Source organism: Aotus nancymaae, unplaced genomic scaffold, assembly GCF_030222135.1.
Source record: "Aotus nancymaae isolate 86718 unplaced genomic scaffold, 86718_ANA_hifiasm-v0.15.2.pri h1tg000041l, whole genome shotgun sequence".
Classification (NCBI taxonomy): domain Eukaryota; kingdom Metazoa; phylum Chordata; class Mammalia; order Primates; family Aotidae; genus Aotus; species Aotus nancymaae.
The window spans coordinates 9,118,405-9,144,808 of NW_026988455.1; the positions used below are offsets into that span (position 1 = coordinate 9,118,405).

At 43.2% G+C, this 26,404-nt stretch overlaps 1 protein-coding gene and 1 pseudogene across 2 annotated transcripts; one reads left to right on the top strand and one right to left on the bottom strand.

Moving 5' to 3' along the window:
• Positions 1-11: 11 nt before the first annotated feature.
• On the bottom strand, positions 12-26,404 carry PDCD7 (programmed cell death 7). 2 transcript variants are annotated; one of them, XM_064361436.1, is made up of 6 exons: positions 25,523-26,404; positions 21,910-22,048; positions 13,522-13,758; positions 13,175-13,262; positions 7,954-11,439; positions 12-100 (listed from the first exon to the last, which is right to left on the bottom strand). In XM_064361436.1, the coding sequence occupies exons 1-5, from the start codon at positions 26,402-26,404 to the stop codon at positions 11,316-11,318; spliced, it is 1,470 nt and encodes a 489-aa protein (XP_064217506.1). In that variant the 3' UTR covers positions 12-100; positions 7,954-11,315. The 2 variants fall into 2 exon arrangements, with proteins under 2 accessions (XP_064217506.1, XP_064217507.1); XM_064361437.1 differs by lacking the exon at positions 12-100 and adding an exon at positions 4,699-7,461.
• LOC135268738 (U2 spliceosomal RNA) lies at positions 3,264-3,469 on the top strand (annotated as a pseudogene).

Genomic DNA, 26,404 nt, shown 5'->3' on the forward strand with positions numbered 1-26,404 from the left:
CTTGATGGCAAGGAGAGAGAGTCAAGTCCTGAGGACCAGGCTCAGGCCTCAAATGGCCTCACTGCTCTCCTGTGTGGTCACTTAGCTGAGCCCCAAACAGCTGGAAAGGAAAAGGTGACGGGGCCAGTGCCCCATAAAGGAAGGAAATGAATAAAAACAAGAGCGTTCACATAGGAATTCACTATTTCATATTTAAATCATGCTCTAGACCACTGTTTTCTAAAACGTGATCCCCAACACTAGTTCTAATGCATTTCATCAAAAGAATTGTCACCCAAATGTTTAAGAAATGAACAATATTAATTTACATAAACTCTTCCAGGGAAGAAGAAAATAAGGAATACTTTCTAAGTCATTTTGATTTTAGCGTAACCTTTTTTTTTTTCTTTTTCTGAGATGGAATCTTGCTCTGTCGCCCAGGCTGGAGTGCAGTGGCACAATTTTGGCTCACTGCAACCTCTGCCCCCTGGGTTCCAGTGAGTCCCCTGCCTCAGCCTCCAGAGTAGCTGGAATTACAGTCTTGCGCTACCACACCAGCTAATTTTTGTATTTTTAGAAGAGACAGGGTTTCACCATGCTGGCCAGGCTGGTCTCAAACTACCAACCTCAGGTGATCTGCCCACCTCAGCCTCCCAAAGGGCTGGAATTACAGGCGTGAGCCACTGCACCTGGCCAATTTTACCATAACCATGATACCAAACTAGACCAGAAAATTAGAAGCCAATCTCTCATGAACACAGATGCAAAAAATCTTAAAAATAATTATGGGTAGAATAATATAACACTACCAAGTTAAGTTTATTTCAGGAAAGACATATTGACTTAACATTCCCACATCAATCAATGGGAATAAAGATAAATATCAATAGAATAAAGATGAAAAATTATTCAATTATATAGCTCCATAGATGCAGACAAACACATGATAAAATCAATACCCATACCCTTTCAGCAACTTAGGAATAGAAGGGAATTTTCTTAACTAATAAAGAGTATCTCTAAAACATCACACAGTGGCCGAGTTTGTGTCACTGCACTTGAGCCTGGGCAATGGAGTGAGATGCTGTCTCAAAAAAAAAAAAAAATCAGTTACATCTCTCTCTATATAAATAGTAAATCATGCAAATGGAATTTTAAAAATTTTATTAGAAATGGAAATTTTAGGCCATGTGCAGTGGCTAAAGCCTGTAATCCCAATGCTTTGGGAGGCTGAGGCAGGTGGATCACCTGAGGTCAGGAGTTGGAGACCAGCCTGGCCAACATGATGTTTGTCTTTACTAAAAATACAAAAATTAGCCAGGTGTGGTGGTAGCCAGGAGTGTCAGCAATCCCAGCTACTTGGGAAGCTCAGGCAGAAGAATCATTTGAACCCCAGAGGCAGAGGTTGCAGTGAGCCAAGATCACGCCATTGTACTCCAGCCTGGGCAACAAGAGCAAAACTCCATCTCAGAAAAAAAAAAAAAAGGAAAAATTTAAAAGTTATCATTTATATTAGTATCAGTTCTCTAGGATTAAATCTAACAAAAGCTGTAGGAGACCTCTATACAGAAAACTATAAAACATTTGGTTAAATGGAGGAACATACCATGTTCAAGGATTGTAAAACTGAATCTTGTAAAGATAGCAGTTCTCCTCCAACTGACTTATTCATCCCATGTATCAAAATTTCATTACTTTTTTTGGTATAAATTGGCAAGTTAATTCTAAAATTAAATGAAATGCAAAGGACCAGGTAAAGCCAAGACGCTCTTGGAGAAGCAACACAGTGGAAGACTTTTACTATCAGATAGCAAGACCTTAAAGTTATAGGAATTAAGACAGTGACTTACAGGCTTACAAAGAGACCAACAGGACAAAAAAAAGAAAAGATCCACACATAAATCTTTGATTTATGACAAAATTGGCTCTGTAGAGCAGTTGGAAAGGGAAAGTCTTTTAAACAAATGGTTCTGGATCAATTGGATATCCATCTGGGTTAAAAAAAAATATTGACCTCTACCTCACGTCATACCTAAAACTCAATTCCAGGTAGACTGTAGATTTAAATGTAAAATGTAAAATAATAAAGCTCAAAGATAAAATGAGAAACTATATTCATGGCCTTGCAATAGTCAAACATTTCTTAAGTTACCAAAGGGCTAAGGGGCCATGTATGTTGACTCATGCCTATAATCCCAGGCAGGAGGATCAGCTGAGGCTAGGAGATTGAGAGCAGCCTGGGCAACAAAGAAAGACCCCCATCTCTATAAAAAATACAAAAGTAGCCAGGTATGGTGGCACACACCTGTAGTCCCAGCTACTCAGGAGGCTGAAGTAGGAGGATTGCTTAAGCCTGGGAGGATGAGACTGCAGTGAGATGAGTGAGCTGTGAGTCCAGGCTGCACTCCAGCCTGGGCAACAAAATGAGACCCCGTCTCAAAAAATAAAAATAAATAAAAATAAAACCACCACCACCACAACAAAAAGCTCCAAAAGAGACTAACCATGAAGGAAAATTCTGATACACTGGATTACATTAAAGTTAAGAACTTCTGCCAGGTGCAATGGCTCACACGCCTGTAATTTCAGTACTTTGGGAGGCCAAGGCAGGTGGATCGCTTGAGGTCAGGAGTTCGAGACCGGCTTGGCCAACATGGTGAAACCCTGTCTCTACTAAAAATACAAAAATTAGCCAGGCATGGTGGCACATGTCTGTAATCCCAGCTACTAGGGAGGCTGAAGCAGGAGACTCACTTGAACCCGGGAGGTGGAGTTTGCAGTGAGTCAAGATCAGGCCACTGCACTCCAACCCAAGCAACAGAGTGAGACTCTGCCTCAAAAAAAAAATTAAGAACTTCCATTCATCAGAATACACCATTAATAGAATTAAAACAAAAACAATTCACAGAGTGGGAGAAGATATTTGCAACACATCTATCTGACAAAGGACTCATACAATATATACAAAGAACTTCTATAAACAATAAGAAAGGGGCAAGAGATTTTAATAGGCACTTTACAAAAGAAAGCATCCAAATAGCAAATATGATAAGTTGTTTAACTTCATTAGTCATCAGGGTAATGCAAAATAAAATAATGAGATACTACTATACAAACATACAACCATGAATTTAAGATTAAAATTAAAAAGCTTGACAATACCAAGTGTTGATAAGGATGTGGAACATCTGTAACCCTCATTCACTGTTGGTCAGAAAGTCACTTAGTATTACTCAACAGTATCTACTACACCTGAAAGCCAAGAATTAAGAACTCATTCACACATCACTTCTTAGCCTTTTGACTAAGATCAAGTATAGTATCTGTCCTTCATTTAGCAATACTCATAACAGCCAGGAATCCGATTTTTTAGGTATTTTAAACTACATTAAATATTGAGTCTGTTGCCTTTAAAAAAGAACAAACTTGGCTGGGTGTGGTGGCTCATGCCTGTAATCCCAGCACTTTGGGAGGCCGAGGCAGATGGATCACCTGAGGTCAGGAGTTCAAGACCAGCCTGGCCAACATAGCAAAACCCCGTCTCTACTAAAAATACATAAAAATTAGCTGGGCATGGTGGCAATGCATGTAATTCCAGCTACTTGGGAGGCTGAGACAGGAGAATTGCTTGAATCTGGGAGATGGAGGTTGTGATGAGCCGGGACCGTACCACTGCACTCCAGCCTGGGCAAGCAACAGAGTAAGACTCCATCTCAAAAAAAAAAATAACAAACTCATTCACACAGAATTTAAGTTCACGACTGCCTATAATATATACTTGAATCTAGACTCTGACCACAGTCTGGCATTTTGCAAACAATCAGGGATTACCAGGGAATCTGCAACAGGGAGTGCCTCTGGCTCAATACAATCTGTCATCCCTGCCAGGATGACGCAAAGCTCTGCCCTGCTAGGGGTCACCACAGTCATCCCCTTCTCATGAGAGCATCATGTGAAGAGGTAGGGTGGGTAATCTGAGTGCAGAGAGGTCAAATGAAGGCAGGTGGGCAAATCCGTTAATTCCCTCATCTCCTGCCCCATCTGTCAACTCTTGTCAGTGTCTTGCTATCCATAAGACTCAAAAGGTTTCTCCACTCCATTCCTAGAGCTGGTCTCCCTGCACATCAGGAGGCGGCTCTCTATGCTGCCTTTGTGATACGGGATCAGGCAGGTCCCACTGTAACCAGTAAATTATCTGCCCCATCGGCCAGTTCTTACAGGGGACCTTTGAGGTACAAGGTTGTTATAGGAGACAGAGGAAAGTTCAGCAAGTTGTGGCATTCTCAGATTTATTATTCATATTTTCAGCTATCATCTGAATTTTGAACTATCCTACCAAGGGAGGGACACAGTTCTCCTGAGACTGTCCACTTAGCAGGTATAGGGCAGCCTTCTCTCCAACTTCCGCCGAGCATCTGCATCGTAATAGGTATTTTCTACTCAGCCCTACAGTTGGTTCCTAGGATACTTTAACAAGAGTTTGAGGATTTGGAGAACATACCTCTTTTTTTTTTTTTTTTTTTTTTTCTTTTGAGACAGTCTCACTCTGTCACCCAGGCTAGAGTGCAGTGGTGAGATCTTCTCGGCTCACTGCAACCTTCACTTCCCAGGTTCAAGCGATTCTCCTGCCTCAGCTTCCTGAGCAGCTGGGATTATAGGCATGCACCACCACGGCTGGCTAATTTTTGTATTTTTAGTAGAGACGGTCTCAAACTCCTGACTTCAGGTGATCCGCCCAACTTAGCCTCTCAAAGTGCTGGATTGCAGGTGTGAGCCACCATGCCCAGCCTATATCTCTTAAGAATGGCAAGGGCTATAGTAAAAATATCATCTAGTTAGAAAATATTCTAAAATGAGGGTCACCTCACTAGGTACAAAATGAGAGGTACGGATCATTATGTAATAGTATTCTCTAGAGGAAGGGGAGTGTTCTAGTCTTATGGTCATAGGAAAAGCTTCAGGAAATAGATAGGACTTGACCTTGACCCTGGAAGGTGAGAGTAAAGCCTGTGAGGAAGAGAGCAGAGGAATCTGCAGGGTGGAGTGAAGAGGTGACAAGCTGCTTGACTTAAGCAGACGGTCTGTGCTGGGAAGCAGTACGAAGTAAGATTGAAAGGGTAGACTGGAGTAGAGCTGGGGAGAACTCTGAACTTCAGGCTGAGTGCTGACTCCATTCAGCAGGTGGTGGGCAAAGCCCAGAAGAGGCCTGAGGTGGTGGGGTGGGGTAGGGATGTTGGGGATGTTAGGAAAGCCAAGCTGTGCATACTTGGGGAAATTTTAAGCCAAGACCTCTCAAACACTAGCCCATGAGGTGGTGCCCATTTGCCTGCATCTGGGTATGGGGATGGGGAGTGGGTTGGGTGAAGGTGGCAGCAATTGGTCTAAGTGGGGTCCAGGCAATGACATTAGTATTGTTTTCAAAGGTCATTATACTCTCTAAATGACTTTATCCTTGCCTAGAGCTTCAACTACCTGCCAATGATTCACAAATTAAATTATCCAGTTCTCTTCTGAGATCAAACTCATAAACACAACTGCCTACAACATGTCTCCCTCAAGACTTCTCAAACTCAATGTATCAAAGTGAACTGATTTTCCCCCTCCCCAAACTGCTCCTCATCCCCAGCGTTCTTGTCTCAAGGAATGGTGACATTGAGCCAGGTGCACAAGTATTCATCTCTGATGCTTTCCTGTCCTTCAGCACCATCATCTCAAATCCCCTGCCAAGTTTTATCTCCTAAATCTCTGGAATCCAGCCATTTCATGCTACCTCCACTGCTACCATGGAATCCAAGCCCCCATTATCTCTCACCTGGACAACTCATCTCCATGGATCCTCACATGCTTTATTATTATAATTCTGTTCCACACACTGAGGCAAGAATAATCATTTCAAAACTCAAAACTAAGCCACTCCTGGCCAGGCACTGTGGCTCATGCCTGTAATCCCAGCACTCTGGGAGGCAGAGGTGGGAGGATTGCTGGAGCCCAGGAGTTCAAGACCAACCTGGGCAACATAGCAAGACTCCTTCTTTAGAAAAAAACAAAACAAACCTAAGCCACTTCCCTGCTTAAAACTCTTCAATGCTTCCTAGCTGCTTTTCAAAATAAAAATTAAACTTCTGAAGCCTTGCAGTGTCTGGCTTGTTTCCTCTCCTCCCATCTTACTCCATCCAGTCATGTTAGCCTTCAATTGCCATGGTCTCTCAGCCCCCACAGAACCTTTGCCTGTGCTATTCCAGATACTTACTATGTTCTTCCCTGTTGCTTCCCCACAACTAATTAAAAGTTGTTCAAAAGCCAGGCATGGCGGCTCACATCTGTAATCCCAGCACTTTGAGAGGTCAAGGTGGGCAGATCACTTGAGGTCAGGGGTTCGAGACTTGCCAGGCCAACATGGCGAAACCCCATCTCTACTAAAAATACAAAACTAGCTGGGCCTGGTGGTGCATGCCTGTAGTCCCAGATACTTGGGAAGCTAAGGTGGGAGAATTGCTTGAACCTGGGAGATGAAGGTTGCAGTGAGCCGAGATCATACCACTGCACTCCAGCCTGGATGACAGAAAGAGATTCTGTCTCAAGAAGGAAAAAAAAAAGCTGTTCATCTTTCAGAGCTCAGTTGAAACATCACTTCCTCAAAAAAGCTTTCCCTGACACTCAAACTTGGTTAGGTCTACCTCGTACAGTGGCCTTTACCATTTTTTTTTTTTTTTTTGAGACAGAGTGTTGCTCTGTCACCCAGGCTAGAGTACAGTGCTGCAACCTCAGCTCACTGCAACCTCCATCTCCCAAATTCAAGCAATTCTCCTTCCTCAGCCTCCCAAGTAGCTGCGATTACAGGCGCCCACCACCTTACCTGGCAATTTTTTGTATTTTTGGTAGAGATGGGGTTTCACCATCTTAGCCAAGCTGGTCTCAAACCCCTGAGCTCGTGATCCACCTGCCCCGGCCTCCCAAAGTGCTGGAATTACAGGTGTGAGCCACCACACCTGGTATTTTTTTTTTTTTTACTGTGACCCATAGTATACTTTTTTCCTAGCATACACATATGTAAACTGAATAATGATTCTTACCCTTACTATATGATACACATTTTCTATTATTTCAATTAAATGTGTCACAGAACCATTTGAAGAAAAATCCTAATTCATAATCTCAGAACCATGTCTTTCTTTCAAAGCACTCAGCATACTTTTTATGATTGTTGGGTTAATATCTACCTTCCTCATTACCTGTATTCTCTATGACGTTAGGGAGTATTTGGCATTTTGCTTAGCCTTAATAGGCACTTAATAAACATTTGGAATGAAACATAAATTGGTTGATAAGTAGTTTTCCTTGTAGCACTTATCACAATTATCTCTAACGACTCTAATTACCTGTTATAATCATTAAGCTTCTTCACTCTAAACTCAAACTCCAGGAGGTCAGGAATCCTGTCTGTTCACCCCTTCTTGCATCCCTAGCATCTAACCACAGTACCTGGAAAATGGCAAATAAAAAATCATTTCCCAAAGAACACAATTTAAATTCTGGTATCCAGACTGGCCAGCATGAATTAACAAAGCTGAGGGAAAAGTGTCCACTGTTCTGCACATTTATGCACTCTAACACCACTTGCCTCAGAGATCTCAATCTTTACTTTGGAAACTAAGAAAAACCAAATTTATTCCAAAAGGCAAATGAACTCTGCACTGGAAACATGCTCTTCATGTATGGCCAGATATGGCAAGCCAGGAACTACTATGTGGATTCACAAAAAGATAAACAGCTCATCATATAGAAATAGGTTATAGGTTCTAAGCATTTAAAAAAATATATATCTGGGACAAATAGGTGAAAAAACAAATTTAGTTGATAATGTCTCATTTAATCACTATTCCATAAATCATTACTATTTCAGAGTGTTCTCATTCCTTTCATATATTGCATATTATACTTATTTAAATGGAGTAAGATATACTTTGTACTTACCTTGTAATTACCAGGAGACCTTCCCTGCAGACAAAGCATGTATAAGTGAATAGCTACAACAGATGGTACAAGCCTAAGCTTCTTGTTACAAATGTCACATGGGCATAGGAGTATGAATGGATTTAGAGCGATTAAGTTGGTTGGCTTGTAGCAGCAAATTCTTTGACATCATAAACTCAGCCACTTGGGCTAAATACCCTTAGTATTTAAGAACTAATCTCTTTCTCTCATAGCTTTCTAATATTCTTTGTATTTACTGAATTTATTAAAAACAAAATGCTTCTGTAGAGTTTTTTTTTTAAGGTATTCCAGGTAATAATATAAAAATGACAGAATTAAACTATCACTATTTTTTTTTTTTTAAGAGATGAGGTTTCACCATGTTGGCCAGGATGGTCTCGACCTCCTGACCTGGTGATCCGCCCGCCTCAGCCTCCCAAAGTGCTGGGATTACAGGCGTGAGCCACCATGCCCGGCCTGCAACTATCACAATTTTTGACTCCTCTCCCCATGAATGAATGATCTAGGTCTTATCAGTGGCCGCTAACATCACAAAAAGAGCCAAGACATTAGTGACTCCTGAATGGAAGTATACATCCTGTCTGTGAAGTATTCCTTTCAGAAAATTCCAATCCAAACGTGATCAAGCCTCTAGATCAGCACTATCCAATAGAAATATGCGATCCACATATGTAATTGTACATTTCAACTCAAATAAATCACATTTCAAGTGCTCAAAAGCTGAATGTGGCTACTATATTGGACAGTACATTTCTGTTTAACTATTCAATTACAGGATATACGACAACAGAGGGACATGGCATTACAAGGATGCAACCAACAGTGTATGGATTGTATTTAGATCCTAATCTGAACAAAATATAAAACACATTTATGAGAGGGCAATTTGAACAATCACTGGGTATTTGTGATATTAAGGAGTTATTATTCATTTATTTAGATGCGATAATGGTTCTGTGGTTAGATTTTTTAAAAATATCACTTAAAGCTATAGACTGAAATATTTATGGATGAAGTAATTTGATAACTGAGGTTTGCTTCAAAATAATCCAGGGTGAGTGGAGGATGTATAGATGAAAAAAGATTGGCCATGAACTGATAATGATTTGAAGCTGATGATGAGTATATGGGAAAAAAAATCATTGTACTATTTTCTATACTTCTGAATGTATTTGAAATTTTCCAAGTTAAAAAAAAAAAAAAAAGACTGTGGGGTAAGATTACAGTAACAGTGCTCATATTCTTGAAAGTATAATTCATTAGACACTACTATGAGTCTCTCTAAACCTGAAAGAACCAGTGGCTGCTGCCACCACCACTAACACACAGGTAATAAACCAGGAAAATCTTACAAATAAAAACCAAACAACAAAGGTAATCCTTTCTTTTTTGGTTTTATTTATTTTGAGAGTCTTACTCTGTCACCCAGGATAGAATGCAATGGCGTGATCTCAGCTCACTGCAACCTCCGCCTCCTAGCTTCAAGCTATTCTCCTGCTTCAGTCTCCCAAGTAGCTGGGATTACAGGTGCCCACCACCATGCCTGGCTAATTTTTGTTATTTTTAGTAGAGACGGGGTTTTGCCATGTTGGTGAGGCTGGTCTGGAATTCCTGACCTCAGGTGATCCACCCACCTCAGCCTCCCAAAGGGCTGGGGTTATAGGCATGAGCCACAGCACCCGGCCTGCTTACTCACTTTATTAAAACCTTGCAAGAGCCAAAGGAAAAAGGGAATTTTTTTTTCTCCACCTGTGGTGGCAGATTTCCTGCCCTCACAGCAGATGTCTTGGTGGCAAGGCTGTCCAGACACCAAACACACATAGCATAATTCACCTATTTCTACTCTTCCTACATCTCATCAGAGAGCAAATGGTGGAGATTTCTAACAAAAAGGCACAGAGGATTGTGGGGTTCTATGAGACTAAGCATACCAGATTTTAAGATTTATAAGATTACACATACATTTTGGAGACAAGTGGCACTCATTACGTATCTGTGAACTCTATATAATGTATAATGTATAAATTAATGCAAATTAAACAACAGAAAAGGGACAAAGGCATTAGTATCTTGCACCCAAAATCTTCCAACTACAGTACATAACATCATTTCCAAAACTGATGGTATCCTTGCCTATCCAGACTTGGATTTTGCACATAAAGTTTGGCTTTAAGATTCACATTCCCATAACAAATGCCTGCTTAATAAATTTGAATTTTTGAATGAAAATATGTTTCATCAATGTGAAAGTGTGTGTTAAGTGATTTAGAAGGCAACAAATTGGCAGCAAAGGCACAAACTAAAAAATAAAAATGATTTTTATTTAGTTTTTTGAAAATATAAATAACAAAATTGGCAAAAAACCAAAACAGAACCAAAAAATTATGTTTATATGAGTGATCATCTCCAAGCACAACAGCATTTATTAATGCATATAAAAAATAAGTATTATTATTATTTTTTGCTTTTCCCCCAGATTTGACTACATGGATAGTTTTAGAAGCTTGGGTTCCTAAGGTAATTCCATAGCTACACTGGCTCCTACAATGTGATGGAGTGAGGTTAAGGTCCCACTCCCATCAGGGAAATATCCTTGGTGATTCTGAACTAGACCCTTAGAAACGTAAAAAAACAGGTGCTTTCATTAGGATCCTTCTAACATGGAAAAAATACAGCCATCGTCCATTAACACATAATCCAATTTGGGTACTCTTAAGGTTTTCTAAGTTCTCCACATGAAAATAAAACTAGGCCACCATCTTTTCTGGCAACTCAGCCTACAGCCATTGCCATCTTCCTAACTAGCAGCCTCCCAAGCTGCACACAAACTGGGATTAACAAAACTGAAGATAACATGTTTTTGACCTTTCTTCCTAGAAGTCAAAAGGCTCTTCAGGTGGAAAAGGTCAGGAGGTTTTGCATCAAGCTTGCCTTCACACTCACTATTAGTGGAAGGGTTGTGCAATCTACCCATCGCACACCTGTATTGAGTGTTTGAGTGTACTTACCCATCACCACACAAGGAAGTTAGAGTAAATTAACAAGTCACTCTGGACCAAGCCCCTCAAAACAGAGGCAAATCTGGTGAACCAAGGTCATTTACTGCCTGTGGTAATAACCTCAGTTCACCTAAGTCCTTTCCTGAAGAACCACATTAATCTCCTGATTCAAGAGGAACCTCTGGCCAGCACAGAGCACAGAAGGAAAGCATAACTTCAGGGTAGAGGAACACCACATGGAATTTAGAAGTTGCAGTTTCGTCTACAGCAAAAGATGGCAGCATCACTAATATTTAGAGCTGGAAAGAGCATTGGCTGGACCACACTCCCGGAGCATCTTTACTAATGCAGCTTAACGGCAGTTGCCCAGATGTCGTTGCTGGGGAGCGGGGGAAGGACCCATCCTTGGGGAATGAAGTTGCCTTTGGGATGATCAGATGGCACCAGGTACTGATCCCAATCATGCCTTAATAAGAACATTATAGAACAATTGTTTATTTCTGTTTTATTCCAGATAAGATGTTCAGCAACTGAATATTCTATTTCTAAGACTTAGCTTTCAAATGACTGATATACTAACTTACTACAGAACTTGATTTCTAGGCATCAAGAAAATGACTATATTTCTTAAATGTACACGTAAAAGGAAGAAAAAATCTGAAGAACTTATAACCTTATGGATAACCAAATAACAAAGTCAATCCTCATTATTTGCAGACTGGGTATTTGCATATGTGCCTACTAACTAAAATTTATTTTGTAACCCCCAAATCAATCACTTGTGGCCCTTTCATGGATACTAGTAGACACACACAGTGGCAAAAAAATCTGAGTCATGAAAATGCAGCTACCAGCTGAGGTCAAAGGCGGCAATAATTACTCTGCCTTTTTTTCAGCTCCTATTAATATAAACATGTTCTTTTCTCTATTTAGTGCCACATTTTCCACAATTTTGCACTTTTTACTGATGACGTTGCTGTTTAAAATGGCCCTAAGTGTAGTGTTCCTAAGTGCAAGAAGACTGTAATATGCTTTGTGAAGAAAATGTGTTAGGTAAGCTTCATTTAGGCATGAGGTATAGTACAATTAACTGTGAGTTCAATGTTAGTAAATCAACAACATATATTAAATAAGGTGTCTTTAACAGAAACACACATACAACAAAGTGTTGACAAAAACATTGTGACCAGAGGCTCACAGGAATCTACCTGTGTTTCCTTTAGGAGTGATGTTCAGTATTCTGAAATCAGTGTTTGCAGTGACTTTAGAGAATATAGCTGTCATGAATAATGAGAATTGACTGTACTTATGTTTAAAAGCTAAAACTTGTACATTAGCAAAAAATAAACTTTTCCAGAATATAAACTTGATATGCTAAAGAGCATTCTTTTATAAGAATCACAAACTGCTGAGGTTTTGGAAGGGACATTAGAGATCATTTAGTTCAGTGATTTTCAAACCACACTCTGAAGACCCCTAGGCCCCAAGCAGATGTTTGGGGAAATCTAGAAACAACAAATTGCTTCTAGGCAACAACAGATTTATACTGCCTCAGGAATCCATTCATTCCATTTATCTCACATATCGTTTCCTCAAAAGACTACATTTTGGAAGAGTGCTGCTGCTCAAGTTTGAAGGCCACAGTCTAGTCCACTGTCTTCATTTTATAGGTTAGGAAAGAGGGACCCAGAGAGCTGAAAACTTTGCCCAGCTCCTTAAGAACTGCAGATTCAGATGAGCCTCCTTGTTCCAAGTTTCTGGGCTCTGACCTTTACGTAAGCTCAGAAGTCAGCATGGGTCTTAAACCATCTCCACAGGCAAGTACATAGTGGAGGGTTTCTTCTTCCTGGGTTTGGTTAGCACCAGAAGAGAATTCGGAAAAGGAAATCAATGCTTTAAATCAATATAACAGCTATAACATCTATAACATGGGCTAATACAAAGGGCAAGTCACAACCTGAGTTTGTTTCTTCACCTATAAAAATAGAGACTTCAAATTCTCAAGGATTCATGAGGACTAAACAAGATGTATGCAGCATCCTTGAAACATGGAAACATTACAAACCCATAATTTTTTTTAAGTTTCATGAGGAACTAAAAAAAGAAAAAAAGACAGTAATAGACCTCAACAATGTAAGCACTTTATCAAGTGCTTCCTGCTACCTAAGGGAAAGACAACATGGAGAGCCTGCCCCTCTGACCTGATCTGGATGAGCGCTGGCAGGGAGTGCTCAGCTTGGAGGTAATACTGTCGGAAAGGCTCCAAGAGATGAGCAAGTGGGAACTCGTCTGAAAGAGAAAAGCACAATACCATGTTATCATGCTTGATATCCACAGTGTATTTCTCAAGGCAAGGTGACTGAGCCTATGATTATGACAGTATGAGCAAATGGGTTTCATCTGTATCCATGAGTTCTATGATATAGAACTGCAAATCTGGAAGGTGTCATTTGTTGCCTACCTCTTAGCTTAAGTTGAGATCACCCATGATGAGAAGAGCTATCAATCTAGCATGTTCACTTTCTCCACTGGTTATAGACCAACATACCTGGATCCCCAAACAACTTGGACTCAATTTCACGTTTCTGAAGTAAAATTTTCTCTTTTTCTTTTCTTTGTTTCTTTTCTAATTCTCGTTTCCTCTCTTCCTCTTGTTCTCCTTCTAGCATAACCCTGAGGGCTCTCTCTTCAGCTTCATACAGTTCAGAGCGCTTTTTAATGAGTTTTCTCAGTCGCTGAAGATGATGCTCAAAAGTCTCATCTGCTGAGGCTGGAGGACAGACCCCTGGGCAGAAAGAACAAAATGGCATTTTATTTATTTATTTATTTATTTTTAAGACAAGACCTCACTCTATCACCCAGGCTGGAGTACAGTAGTACAATCACAGCTCACTGCAACTTCAAACTCCTGGGCTCAAGTGATCTTCCACCTTGGCTTCCAAGTAGCTAGGACTGCAGGTGTGCACCACCATGCCTGGCTTGGAGACAGGGTCTCACTCTGTTGCCCAGGCTGGAGTGCAGTAGCATGATAACGATTCACTGCAGCCTTGACCTGCTGGACTCAAGATATCCTCCCACCTCAGTCTCCCAAGTAGCTGGGACCACAGGCGTGTGCCACCTCATCTGGCCAATTTTTTTTGTTTTTGTAGAGACAGGGTCTCCCTATATTTCTCAGGCTGGTCTGGAACTCCTGGTCAAGCAATCCTCCTGCCTTGGCCTCCCAAAAGGCTGGGATTACAGGCCTGTAATCCTGTGCCTGACCCTACCTGGTGCCTGACCTACATGGCTAATTTTTACTGTGCCTGACCCTACCTGGCTGATTTTTAAATTTTTTGTGTGGGGTCTTGCTATGTTGTCCAGGCTAATCTCCAACTCTTGGCCTCAAGCAATCCTATCATCTTGGCCTCCCAAACTGAGCCACTGCATCCAGCCCAAATGGCCTTTTACACATGTTTTCTTCAATAATTTGTGTTCTAATGAATAGGTTCAAAGTCCTATCTATAGTATGTATTGGTTGGAATTTGGAAATTTTACCCAATCTTTAAGGCTCAATTTGATGTTTCTGAGTATTCAATTACTCTGACCCTCCCCTTCGTTTCTCAACTCCTCCCTCTGGATCAGACACTTAACCTCTGACTTCGTTTATTTCTTTTTTTTTTTTTTTTTTAAAGACGGGGTTTCACCATGTTGGTCAGGCTGGTCTTGAACTCCTGACCTCTGGTGATCCGCCTGCCTTGGCCTCCAAAGTGCTAGGATTACAGGCGTGAGCCACCACGCCCGGCCTGACTTCGCTTATTTCTAATGGTTTTGATCCTTCACTTGAAACAGTGAGCTCACTAAAGGGAGGAACTTGTCTTAACTTCATTGTGAAATTCCCTCAGCATCAACTCCCAGACTTAAGTAATAAACAATTCTCCCTCTGACGGAATGTGAATTTTGGGAGTGCACACTTGGATGGTGAGGAAGATACACTTAAACCAACCACACTAACCTTGCAGTCTGCTGTTTTGGTTTGCCCGCATGTAGCACTGAAAGCCCCATGTCCTAGTAAAACCAGAATGGCTATCATCCTGATTTAACTATGAGGTCAGCTAACAGTATAGCCAACATATCTAAAGTCACAGCTGGAAAAAGACTGGTTATTAGGTGATATCAAATAATTATTGCTAATTTTCTTGGCGTGACAATGGTATCATAGTTGATAATGAGTAGGTATTCTATTTTCATGCATGTGTGAAATTTTTCATAAAGTTTCATAAGAAAAAAGATTTTAACTTAATGAATACTTGAGTGGACTGCAATTGTGCACTCACTACCACAATGGCCCTGCAATACAAAAGCTGCTAAATGAATCAATGTAGAGTGACGTGCGTATCATCTATCCTGTCAGTCCTTGAAAATTTTAAAGGAAAACATATTACCCAAACATTTTAGCAATACTATGTACAGGGCCAGGCATGGTAGCTCATGCCTGTAAACCTAACACTTTGGGAGGCAGAAGCGGGTGGACTGCCTGAGCTCAGGAGTTCAAGACCAGCCTGGCCAACATGGTGAAACCCCGTGTCCACTAAAAATACAAAAATTTACCAGGCATGGTGGCATGCGCCTGTAGTCCCAGCTACCTGGGAGGCTCAGGCAGGAGAATCACTTGAACTCAGGAGGTACAGGCTGCAGTGAGCCAAGATCATGCCACTGGACTCTGGCTTGGGCGACAGAGCCAGACTCTGTCTCCAAAAAAATAAAAAGAAAGAATGCCAGATTCAAGAAAGAAAGAAAAAAATCCTAATCTCATTACCATAATCAACCATTTTATACTTTCCCATGTTCTCTTCAGGTCTTTTTGTCCATGTGTTAGCAACTTCATATAGTTCAACGTTATATGTATGTAATTTCCACTTCTCCCTGTTGATTTTATACATTCTTCTCTGATCTTCATAGTTATTTAATGGCCGTATCCTATTTCATCAAATCAACACACTAGAATATACTTTACAAGTTTCCTACTCCTGGACATCTAAGCTATTCCAAATGTCTTGCTATTGTACAGTGATACAATGAATATTCTTGGGCATGTTACTTTTTCCCTTCCTGTGGATTTCAAATTCTCAAGAGTGAAAATCCTTGTGAATACTTTCAAGACTAACAAGATGTGTTATAAACTGCTTCCTAAAAAAGCTATACATTTGCTCAGTTACCTAACACTTGACACAGAGACGGTAATGAATAGATACTTCTTCAATGAATGAATGATTTTCAACAGGGTTTGTTTGTTGTTCATTTTGAAACGGAGTCTCGCTCTGTTGCCAGGCTGGACTGCAGTGGCACCTTGGCTCACTGCAACTTCCGACTCCCTGGCTCAAGCAACTCCCCTGCCTCAGCCTCTCGAGTAGCTACGATTACAGGCACGCACCACCATGCCCAGCTAATTTTTGTATTTTTAGTAGAGACAGAGTTTCACTGTGTTGGCCAGGATGGTCTCGATCTCCTGACATTGTGATCTGCCCACATCGACTTCCCAAAGCGCTGGGATTACAGGCGTGAGCCACCACGCCCGGCCCAAATTTATGCTGCAACTTGTGAGATATAATAGTGCCAGCTTTGAGCACTAAATTTTCGGTTTGAGCTGAAAAATGGCATAAAACAATGGTTTTTCAAAGTGAGCAGTTCTGTTTCTTGTAAAGTTGTAATTTAGAGGTAGGGTTCTTTCCTCCTTCAACCACTATAGCTAAGTGGTTATGGAACTCACTCTCAAGGCTAACATTTCTCCAGATGATTTTCTCATAACTGCTTTAATTCGACAGGTTTCCATTCACTCACTCTCAAGTACAGAAACTCTACAACTCAAAAATTCATCTTCTACTAAATTGCCAGGCCAATATTTTTCAAGTATACACAAAATTCTTATACACTGACAAATTTAAGCTGTCACTCTGTTTTGTAATAATTCAATGGTTTTGTTTCATTTCTTTACAGGTAGTAAATATTTTAGATTTTATAAGCCATACAGTCGCTGTTGCAACTAAAATCTGTGTATGACGAAAATACACAGACACTCCATCATCCTACAATAGCCTAAAGACCCCATGAAGAGATGTGGGCTGCTCCCATCTTGGGCTGCTGGACCTGGGCCACCTACCCACGTCTCTCTCAGCCCCTCATTGTTCACTCCCTGGTCAACATAACATATTCCCTCAGAAATGGCACTCCTGGGCCAGGCATGGTGGCTCATGTTTGTAATCCCAGCACTTTGGGAGGCTGAGATGGGCGGATCACCTGAGGTCAGGAGTTTGAGACCAGCCTGACAAACATGGTGAAACCTCGTCTCCATTAAAAAAAAAATACAAAAATTAGCCAGGCGTGGTGGTGCATGCCCGTAATCCCAGCTACTCTGGAGACTGAGGCAGGAGAATCGCTTGAAGCCAGGAGGCGGAGGCTGCAGTGAGCTGAGACTGCACCACTGCACTCCAACCTGGACAAGAGTAAAACTCCATCTCAAAAAAAAGAAAGGAAACGGCACTCCTCACCCAGTCTTCCTCTTGACCCCATGCTGGCACCATGTAGTTTCCCTCCACTTTCACTACTCACTCCCCTAGTCCTGCAGCTCCTAGACACACAATGCCTTTGCCTCTATTCCCCTTTAGCCACATGCTTGCAGTCTTGTTCAGTCTTTGGACCTTGGCATTAGCAGAAAAAATTTTCTGCCTCTTAAGTCTTAAACTTGATTATTATCTTCTTGGACTACAATTTTCTCCCTTATAGTACTCTTAGTTCCTTCTCCCCAGAGACTCATTTGGTAGCTTCATCAAAATCTTCAGACCTGATGTATCAGATTCTGTCCTCCTGCCACTCCTTCACCACAAAACTCACAGTCATCCCACAAAGCAAAACCCCAACAGCCCCATGCTCTGTGCTTACCTGCCAGCTAGGGTATTCCTGGAAGAGGTCATCTGATTGTGTGATCCGTTGCCAATATATATCAGCTGGACCCATAGCTCTCCTTAAGCCCCACTTCTCTACTGGCACTCAGCAAACCATTTACCCTGTTTCCCAGAGAAAACAAGCCAGCAGGCAAGAAATCCCTCAAATATCTGTCCCCACTTGCACTCATCTGCATCAATACCCATCTTCACCTCCTTCATTTTCCTGCTTGTGTAAGATGGGTCCTTCTCCACTTAAGTTAATCCCTCTACCTGGGATCTGAATCAACCTACCTTCCACAGGACCTTGAGCCATCGACTATTCTTCCTGTTTCTCTTTGACCCTTTCCCTTCTACTCGCTTCTTCTCTTAGCAATTTTAAACATGCTTAAGTTTTCTCCATGACCCAAAGACACACACCCCTCACCATCACCACTACCACACACACTGCCAGGTACTGATCTTGCTCTCTCCTTTTCTTCACAAGCAATCTTTTAATAAGTTGAATTTTCTGTTTGCTTTTCTTATCTCCTATTCATTCTCTAACCTATTGTAGTCTGGCTTCTACCCCTACCAATCCACTGAAATGCCCCTAGCATAGGTCATTAATGACCAGTTGGATACTAATTCCCAGGATGTTTCTTACTTCTCGACAATAAAAATAATAATAACATAAAACATGTATATAGCATTTACTGTGTGCCAGGACTGTTTTAAGTACTTTACACAAATTTATTAATTTAATCTTCACAACACCCCATGGGTAGGTAGTATCATTACTCCCTTTTTGCAGATGAGGAAACCAAGGTTCAGAGAAGCTTAAGGAACCTGTCCAAGTGTATTAGTCCATTCTCATGCTGCCAATAAAGATATATCTGAGACTGGGTAATTTATAAAAGGAAGAGGTTTAACTGACTTACAGCTCCATATGGCTGGGGAAGCTTCACTATCATGACAGAAGGTGAAGAAGGAACAGTCACATCTCACATGGCAACAGGCAAAGAGAGTGTGTACAAGGGAACTCCCCTATATAAATCCATTAGCTCTTGTGAGACTTACTCGTGATCACAAGAACAGCATGTGAAAGACCTGTCCCCATGATTCAATTACCTCCCACCAGGTCCCTCCCAGACATAAGGGAATTACAGGAGCTACAATTCAAGATGAGATTTGGGTGGGGACACAGCCAAACCATATCACCAAGATTACACAATCTAAGAACTTGCCACTTTCTAGAAGGAAGCGGGGAGTCTATCTTTTCCTCCCATCTCTCTGACCTCTTAAGTCTCTTTTTTGTTCTTCTCATTTTCTATCTTGATTTTAACATTCCTTATAATTTTGTCTTTTTGGCCCTCATCTCATGCTTATTAATCTCCTTAAGGTCATTTTGATTCATGGCTACATGCTATTGAACTCTTATCCAGGATGTACCACACACACCTCAAACTCAAAAGGTCCCCAACTGAACTTCTCAACCCAAACCTGTTCTTCCTCCTTTGTTTTCCTTCTCAGTTAGAATGGTATCCACCAGGCACAGTGACTCACACCTATAATCCTAGAACTTTGGGAGGGGCCAAGGTGGGAGAATCACTTGAGCCCAGGAGTTCCAGACCAGCTTGGGCAACATGGCAAAACCCCATCTATACAAAAAATTTAAAAATTAGCCAGGTGTGGTGGTGTGCACCTGTAGTCCCTGCTACTCAGGAGGCTTAGGTGGGAGGATTGCTTGTGTCTAGGAGTATGAGGCTGCAGTGACCTATGATCGCACCACTGCACTTCAGCCTGGGGACATTGCAAGACCTTATCTTTAAAAAAAAAAAAAAAAAAAGAGGGCCAGGTGCGGTGGCTCACGCCTGTAAACCCAGCATTTTGGGAGGCCGAGGCGGGTGGATCACGAGGTCAAGAGATCGAGACCATCCTGGTCAACATGGTGAAACCCCATCTCTATTAAAAAATTCAAAAAATTAGCTGGGCATGGTGGCGCGTGCCTGTAATCCCAGCTACTCAGGAGGCTGAGGCAGGAGAATTGCCTGAACCTAGGAGGCGGAGGTTGCGGTGAGCCGAGATCGCGCCATTGCACTCCAGCCTAGGTAACAAGAGCGAAACTCCGTCTCAAAAAAAAAAAAGCTATCTTCACTTATTCAGTAGATGAGGCTAGAACCGGGAAGTCATTTCATTTTTTTCCCTTTAGTTCCTGTACTCTAAGTTCCCTAAGTTATTTATTTATATGTACATGGGTTTATACATATACACTTTTATTCATTATCTCTCAATTCTTTGACTTTTCTCCTACACACTGACTCTCAGCTCATGCTTCCACACTGTCTGTGCCCAATAGCCCTACCAGTCTCTCTGCCCTTCTCTCTCTCTCTCCTGGATGCTCCAAAACTTTCTCTGCTCTACTGGCACTGATCTTTGCCATCATTTAATTTAAAAACTTTCAGTGGTTCCCCACAGCTTTAAGTGAGAACTCTAGCGTGGACCATAAGACCATGCTACATGGTCTTTTTTGCAACATGGTCCTGCTTAAACTATTCAGCCTCATCATTCAGCACTCACTTGGAGGTGCACACATCTTGAAGAGGGAGTTAGCTGCTCATTTTAAGTACACATGCAACCAGCTGCTACTTACCAAATCATTTTACATTCAAGTCCGTTAATACTGCAAAGTCTGTTTATTTCTATAGATCATGATTTTCCTAAAATTTCCTCCTCCTTTTGGACCAAAGTGAGGAAGATTAATATTGGGAAATGCTGGTAAATTCACCTGGCAGAAGTTTACTGAGCACTCACCTCACAGAGGATATGAGGTGGAGGAATATTAAATAACAGCTCTCAGGTTCTGCTTTCTAGTGAAAAAGAGAGACGGGTAGACACAGCAGATGCTAACTTCCCTCTGATTTATAAATGCCCTGAGATTACCACAATGGAGACATCTGTTTCTGAGGTCTAAATGTGAATTAGCCACTCTGAAGGCTGGTATGCAGAATCCAATCACTTAGCTAGCAAATAAGCCTGGCTGAATAGAAAATGGTCCTATTCCAACACAACTTTCTTAAGGGTCTAAAAGAATCCCTGTTCCTCCTCCTTTGTTCTACTTCTTAGTTAGAATGGTATATTTTAAACAACACAGGGGAAATCATTTGCTAGAGTGGCATTTGCTAATTTGTACACTCTCAAATATCTCTGGTGAATACCAAAGGCCCACAATCTACTAAATAAATCAGCAATGTAGTCCAAAGCAGGTGCAAGTGAGAAGCAGCAGGAGGTTACCTCAGCCCAGATCAGGGAAGGATGAAAGATGAAAGTATTTGGTTTTAAATACTGAGATCCTAAAATGGTGAAGATGGGACTGAGGGTCCTCCAGGTGAATAGAATAACAACAGCTAAGATACAGACAGGCAAATGGAAAGCACAATTGGGTAACTTCTAGAAAGCCAGCATGGATGGAACAAATTTCTGTGGAGAAGCTTAAACTGTCTAGCTATGGTGTCTGGTGCTTCCTCTAGAGGCAAGAAGAGACCGGTGACACGCAGGGAAGATGGGGAAATCCACACAGTCTGCAATCCCTGTCCTGTCCTACCATTCATACCTCTTCAAATAGAAATAATTCAGGTTTGAAATGTACCTGAAAAAGCATGCCAAGTTTTCAACACTTTCTGGAGCACCAAGTAAGGGTGAAAAGCTTTCACCTTGGCACAAGGCAAAGTTGACTAGCCAGACAAGCCCACTCAGAAGAGTGTGGCCAGAAATGCCTAGAGTAGAAATGATGAGTCCAGGTGAAGACAGTGCAATGGGTTCCCACACTTGCCTCTCTTTTCAATCTGGGCTACCAAAGGCTAAACATCTTTTGAGGCCTCCTGCTTCAGAAATTCTGACCTACTGCTGACAACCCCAGTTACCCTACAAGGTGAAAATCATGAAGTTTCAAGTATTTTTCCCTCAATAATATTTGGGGTGGGAAGCACTAGAGTAAAGAAGGGGACGGGAACAAGGGAAGAATGAAAAGCCACAGTTACCTTTCCTTGCTGCAGCCTCTTTCCTCAGTTTCCTCAACTTCTCCAAAGCCCGAAGAATGTCCACCATTCTTTTAGTATCTGCTTGTTTTTTCCTCACTTCAGATAGTACGCCATCAGCAGCTGCTTTGAGTTCCTGCTCCTGGAGGAGAAGCAAAGCCCATGAGACCTTGTAATAGGAACAAACTTACAGCAGAGAATAGCTGCCCAGTGGTTAGATTTCAAAGGATCAGACAGTCTCCAGGTTAAGAGAGACTCTATTGAATCTACATCCCAATTTCCTAGGCCTTACACAACTCACCTCTAGCTAAGAGGTTATGCCCCTCCACCGATGGTACAACCTTCATCTTAAAGGAGAAACTCTCCTCTCTGTACCTTCCACATAGCACTGGTTTTGTTTCTTCCTTAGTGTTTCTCAAAGTGTAGTGCAGGGAGCATATGTCCAACTTATCTTGTTAAGCTGAGACGCTTGTTAAAAATGCAGACTCCTAGACCTGAAGATTCAGATTCCCAGGGAGAATAAAGAATGTGGTTGGAAAGGCTGAGACCTCTACAAAGGTCTCTTAATGACAACCTATGTTGGTGCTCCACTGCTGTAAAATCCCAAGGATCTCTTCCACGTGACAGCCTTTCAAATATCAAAGATTACTGTCCTACTCTTGACTTGGTTCACACATAGACTAAACCCCAGTTCCACAAACCACTCCCTATAAGACTCTGTCTCCAATATCTTCACCATGGAAACTGGGCATGATGGCATGTGTCCCTAGCTATTCCTACTCAGGTTAAGGCAGGAGGATCACTTTGAGCCCAGGAGTTCAAAGCTGCAGTGAGCTATGGCAAACCCACTGCACTCCAGTCTAGACAACAGAGTGAAACTTTGTCTTTTTTTTTTTTTTTTTTGGAGACAGGGTCTCATTCTGTTGTTCAGGCTGGAATGCAGTGGTGTGAATCACAGCCATCACCATGCCCGGTTAATTTTTGGTTTTTGTAGAGATGAGGTCTCACCATGTTGTCCAGGCTGGTCTTGAACTCCTGGGCTCAAGTAATCTGCCTGCCTCAGCCTCCCAAAATGCTGGGATTATAGATGTGAACCACTGAGCCCACCCCCAACCCTGTCTTTAAAAAAAAAAAAAAAATCCCCACCATGGGTGGTAGAGAAAATCCTCTTGCCTAAAGCACTCTCCCCCATTTGTCAAATAAGTGCCTGTAATTCTGCCATTACAGCCCACAGCAAGCTGTTCCACTTCTCCATTTAGATTACTCTGTCTCCCTAGAACTGCACCCATTACTTTCACCTGGTTGACTTTTCAAGACTCAGCTTATGTGTCATTACATCATTTGGGAAGCATTCCCCTAGTGAATTAGATGTCCCTTCTTTGGACTTTTATAGCACCTACAGTTGAAATCCTAACACACACTACACTGTATTGACATGATCTCCCACAGATATCTAAGCCAAGGGTCCCCAAACCGTGGGCCACGGACATTTGCCAGTCCATGGCCTGTTAGGAACCAGATCACAAAGCACAAGGTGAGTGGTAGGTGAGCAAGTGAAGCTTCATCTGTATTTACAGCCACTCCCCCATTGCTTGCATTACCACCTGAGCTCCACCTCCTGTCAGATCAGCAACAGCAGCATTAGATTCTCAAAGGAGCACAAACCCTATTGTGAACTGTGCATGGGAAGGATCTAGGTTGTGGGCTCCTTAGAGAATCTGTCACTGTCTCCTATCACCCCTAGATGGAACTATTGCAGGAAAACAAGCTCAGGGCTCCCACTGATTCTACATTATGGTGAGTTGTATAATTATTTCATTATGTATTACAACATAATAATAACAGAAATAATGAGGAGGAGGATAGGGAACCCCATAGGCACTCAAAAGTAACGAAAATGCCTTAGACGGCCAGGTGCGGTGGCTCACACATGTAATCCCAGCACTTTGGGAGGTTGAGGCAGACAGATCACCTGAGGTCAGGAGTTTGAGACCAGCCTGACCAACATGGAGAAACCACGTCTCTACTAAAACTACAAAATTAGCCAGGCATGACAGTGCATGCCTGAAATCCCACCTACTCAGGAGACTGAGGCAGGAGCATCACTTGAACCCGGGAGGTGGAGGTTGTGGTGAGCCAAGATTACGCCATGGCACTCCAGCCTGGGCAACAAGAGCAAAATTTAATCTCAAAAAAAAGGCAATGCCTTAGACAACTATCTGAATAATTTCCAGTTTTTCCGTGGCCCTGCTTAAGGAGTCTGAGATCAATATGCTTTAGAATCAGACAACTTGGGATCTAATATGGGGAAGTGCCACAAACTGGTTGTGTGATTGCCACACACAACTGTGTTGTATAACTTGCCACAAACTGGTTGGCAAGTTAACTTCTCTATGCCTCAATTTCCTAACTAACCTGTAAAATTAGCATACTTCCTACTTCTCAAGGTTGTTATAAAGATTCAAGATCTGGTATATGTAACGACCTTAGCGCAGCTCCTAGTATATATGTAGTAAATGCTCCAAAACACCACTGCTGAACCTGCGGATATACCGTTTTAAACTTGCAAACAAAGGAATTCTAGGGAAATCACTACTGCCCCATCAGCTTAGGGTATGTATTCCTTGAGGTAGCGTCCCCAAGTTCTCTATATTTTGGTTTTTTTTTTGAGACACAGTCTTGCTCTGTCGCCAGGATGGAATGCAATGGGGTGATCTCAGCTCACTGCAACCTCCACCTCCTGGGTTCAAGCGATTCTCCTGCCTCAGCCTCCCAAGTAGCTGGGACTACAGGCGCCCGCCACCACGCCCGGCTAATTTTTGTATTTTTAGTAGAGACAGGGTTTCACCATCTTGGCCAGACTGGTCTTGAACTCCTAACCTCGCAATCCACAGGCCTCTGCCTCCCAAAGTGCTGGGATTACAGGCACTAGCCACTGCGCCCAGCCTATATGTTGCATTCTTTTTGAGAAAGAGTCTTACTCTGTCGCCCGGGCTGGAGTGCAATGGCACGATCTCGACTCACTGTAACCTCCACCTCCCAGGTTCAAGTGATTCTCCTGCCTCAGCCTCCCGCGTAACTGGGATTACAGGCGCGTGCCACCACGCCCAGCTAATTTTTTGTATTTTTAGTAAAGACGGGTTTCTCCATGTTGGACAGGCTGGTCTCGAACTTCTGACCTCGTGATTCGACCGCCTCGGCCTCCCAAAGTGCTGAGATTACAAGCATAAGCCACCGCGCCCAGCCTTATTTTGTATTCTTAAGATCACCTAGGGCAGTACAAGACACAAGAACTACACACTTGTCGTTTTTGAATGTTAGTAAGTGGACAACATTGGAGCAGGAGGGAGGAGACCTGTCATTCGTACAAAGTCACTGTGTAATCCTATATTTTGTGTTTACAGGACTTTACAGTGCACCTGGAACTTTTGTTTTGTGTACTATACATCATTAACACACAATTAACATGATAGTATGAGGTGGAAAGGTTAGCTATCGCATCATTTTCAGCGTAAGGACAGAGGTTTAGCCCTGGGAAGTGAAAGCTTTAAGCTTCTTGCTGCTCCAGGTTCCAATCACCACCACTCCTACCCCCATGCGCGGCCGCTGCTCTCACCCGCTTCTTCTCCTCCACCTCCTGCACACACTTGACCCTCCAGCGGTCAATCTCCTGCTCGCGTTCCACCGCTCGCGCGGCCTCTGCCTCCCGCTCGGCCTCGCGTTCCCGGGCCCTCTCGCGAAGCCGCAGCCGGCGGCGCCGGACCCTCTCCAGCCTCCTCCGCGCCTCGCCCACATAGGCAGCCTGCGTCAACGGCTGTAGCTGGTCGGCCAGTTCCGCGCGCAGTGGCGCGGCCTGAGCATGCAGCAGGGCCCAGGCGGCGCCGTCGGCTTCGGCCTCGCGCAGGGCCTGGCTGAGGCCGCGCAGCCGCCGCACCAGGAGCAGAGCCCCGCGCAATCGCGCGCGCACTTCGCCCAGGCTGGGCCCGGCATGCGTGCGCTGGGGAACCGGACAGCCCGCCCGCCGCGGAGTCCCGAACACCGCCTCCAGCCACTGCCGGTCGCGCAGGCGCTGGAGGGCCGCATCCCCGAGCACGTCGGCCGGCGGCGGCGTCTCAGGCCAGCGCGGGCTCCAGGGCGGCCCCGGGCCGGGAGGCGGCAGCCGCGGCCGCTCGCCGGCGTCGGTCCCCGGGAAGGGCCGGCACTGGGGCGGCGGCGGAGGCAGCGGCGGTGGTGGCACCGGGTAGAAGGCGCCAGCGCCAGCGCCAGCGCCGCCGCCGCCGCCGCGAGAGGCTTCCGCGGAGGCTCGGGGCTGCAGAGCCAGCGGAGGCTGAAGGAAGGGGGCGGAGGCCCCCGGAAAAGGGCCAGGCCGCTGGGGGAGAGGCGGCGGGAAAGCCGGGGAGGGCAGCGGCGGTGGCGGACAGCCGAAGGGAGCGGGAGGCGGCGGCTGCGGGGGCGGTGGGCCTGGGCGACCCTGGCCAAAAAAGGGTGGCAGAGCCAT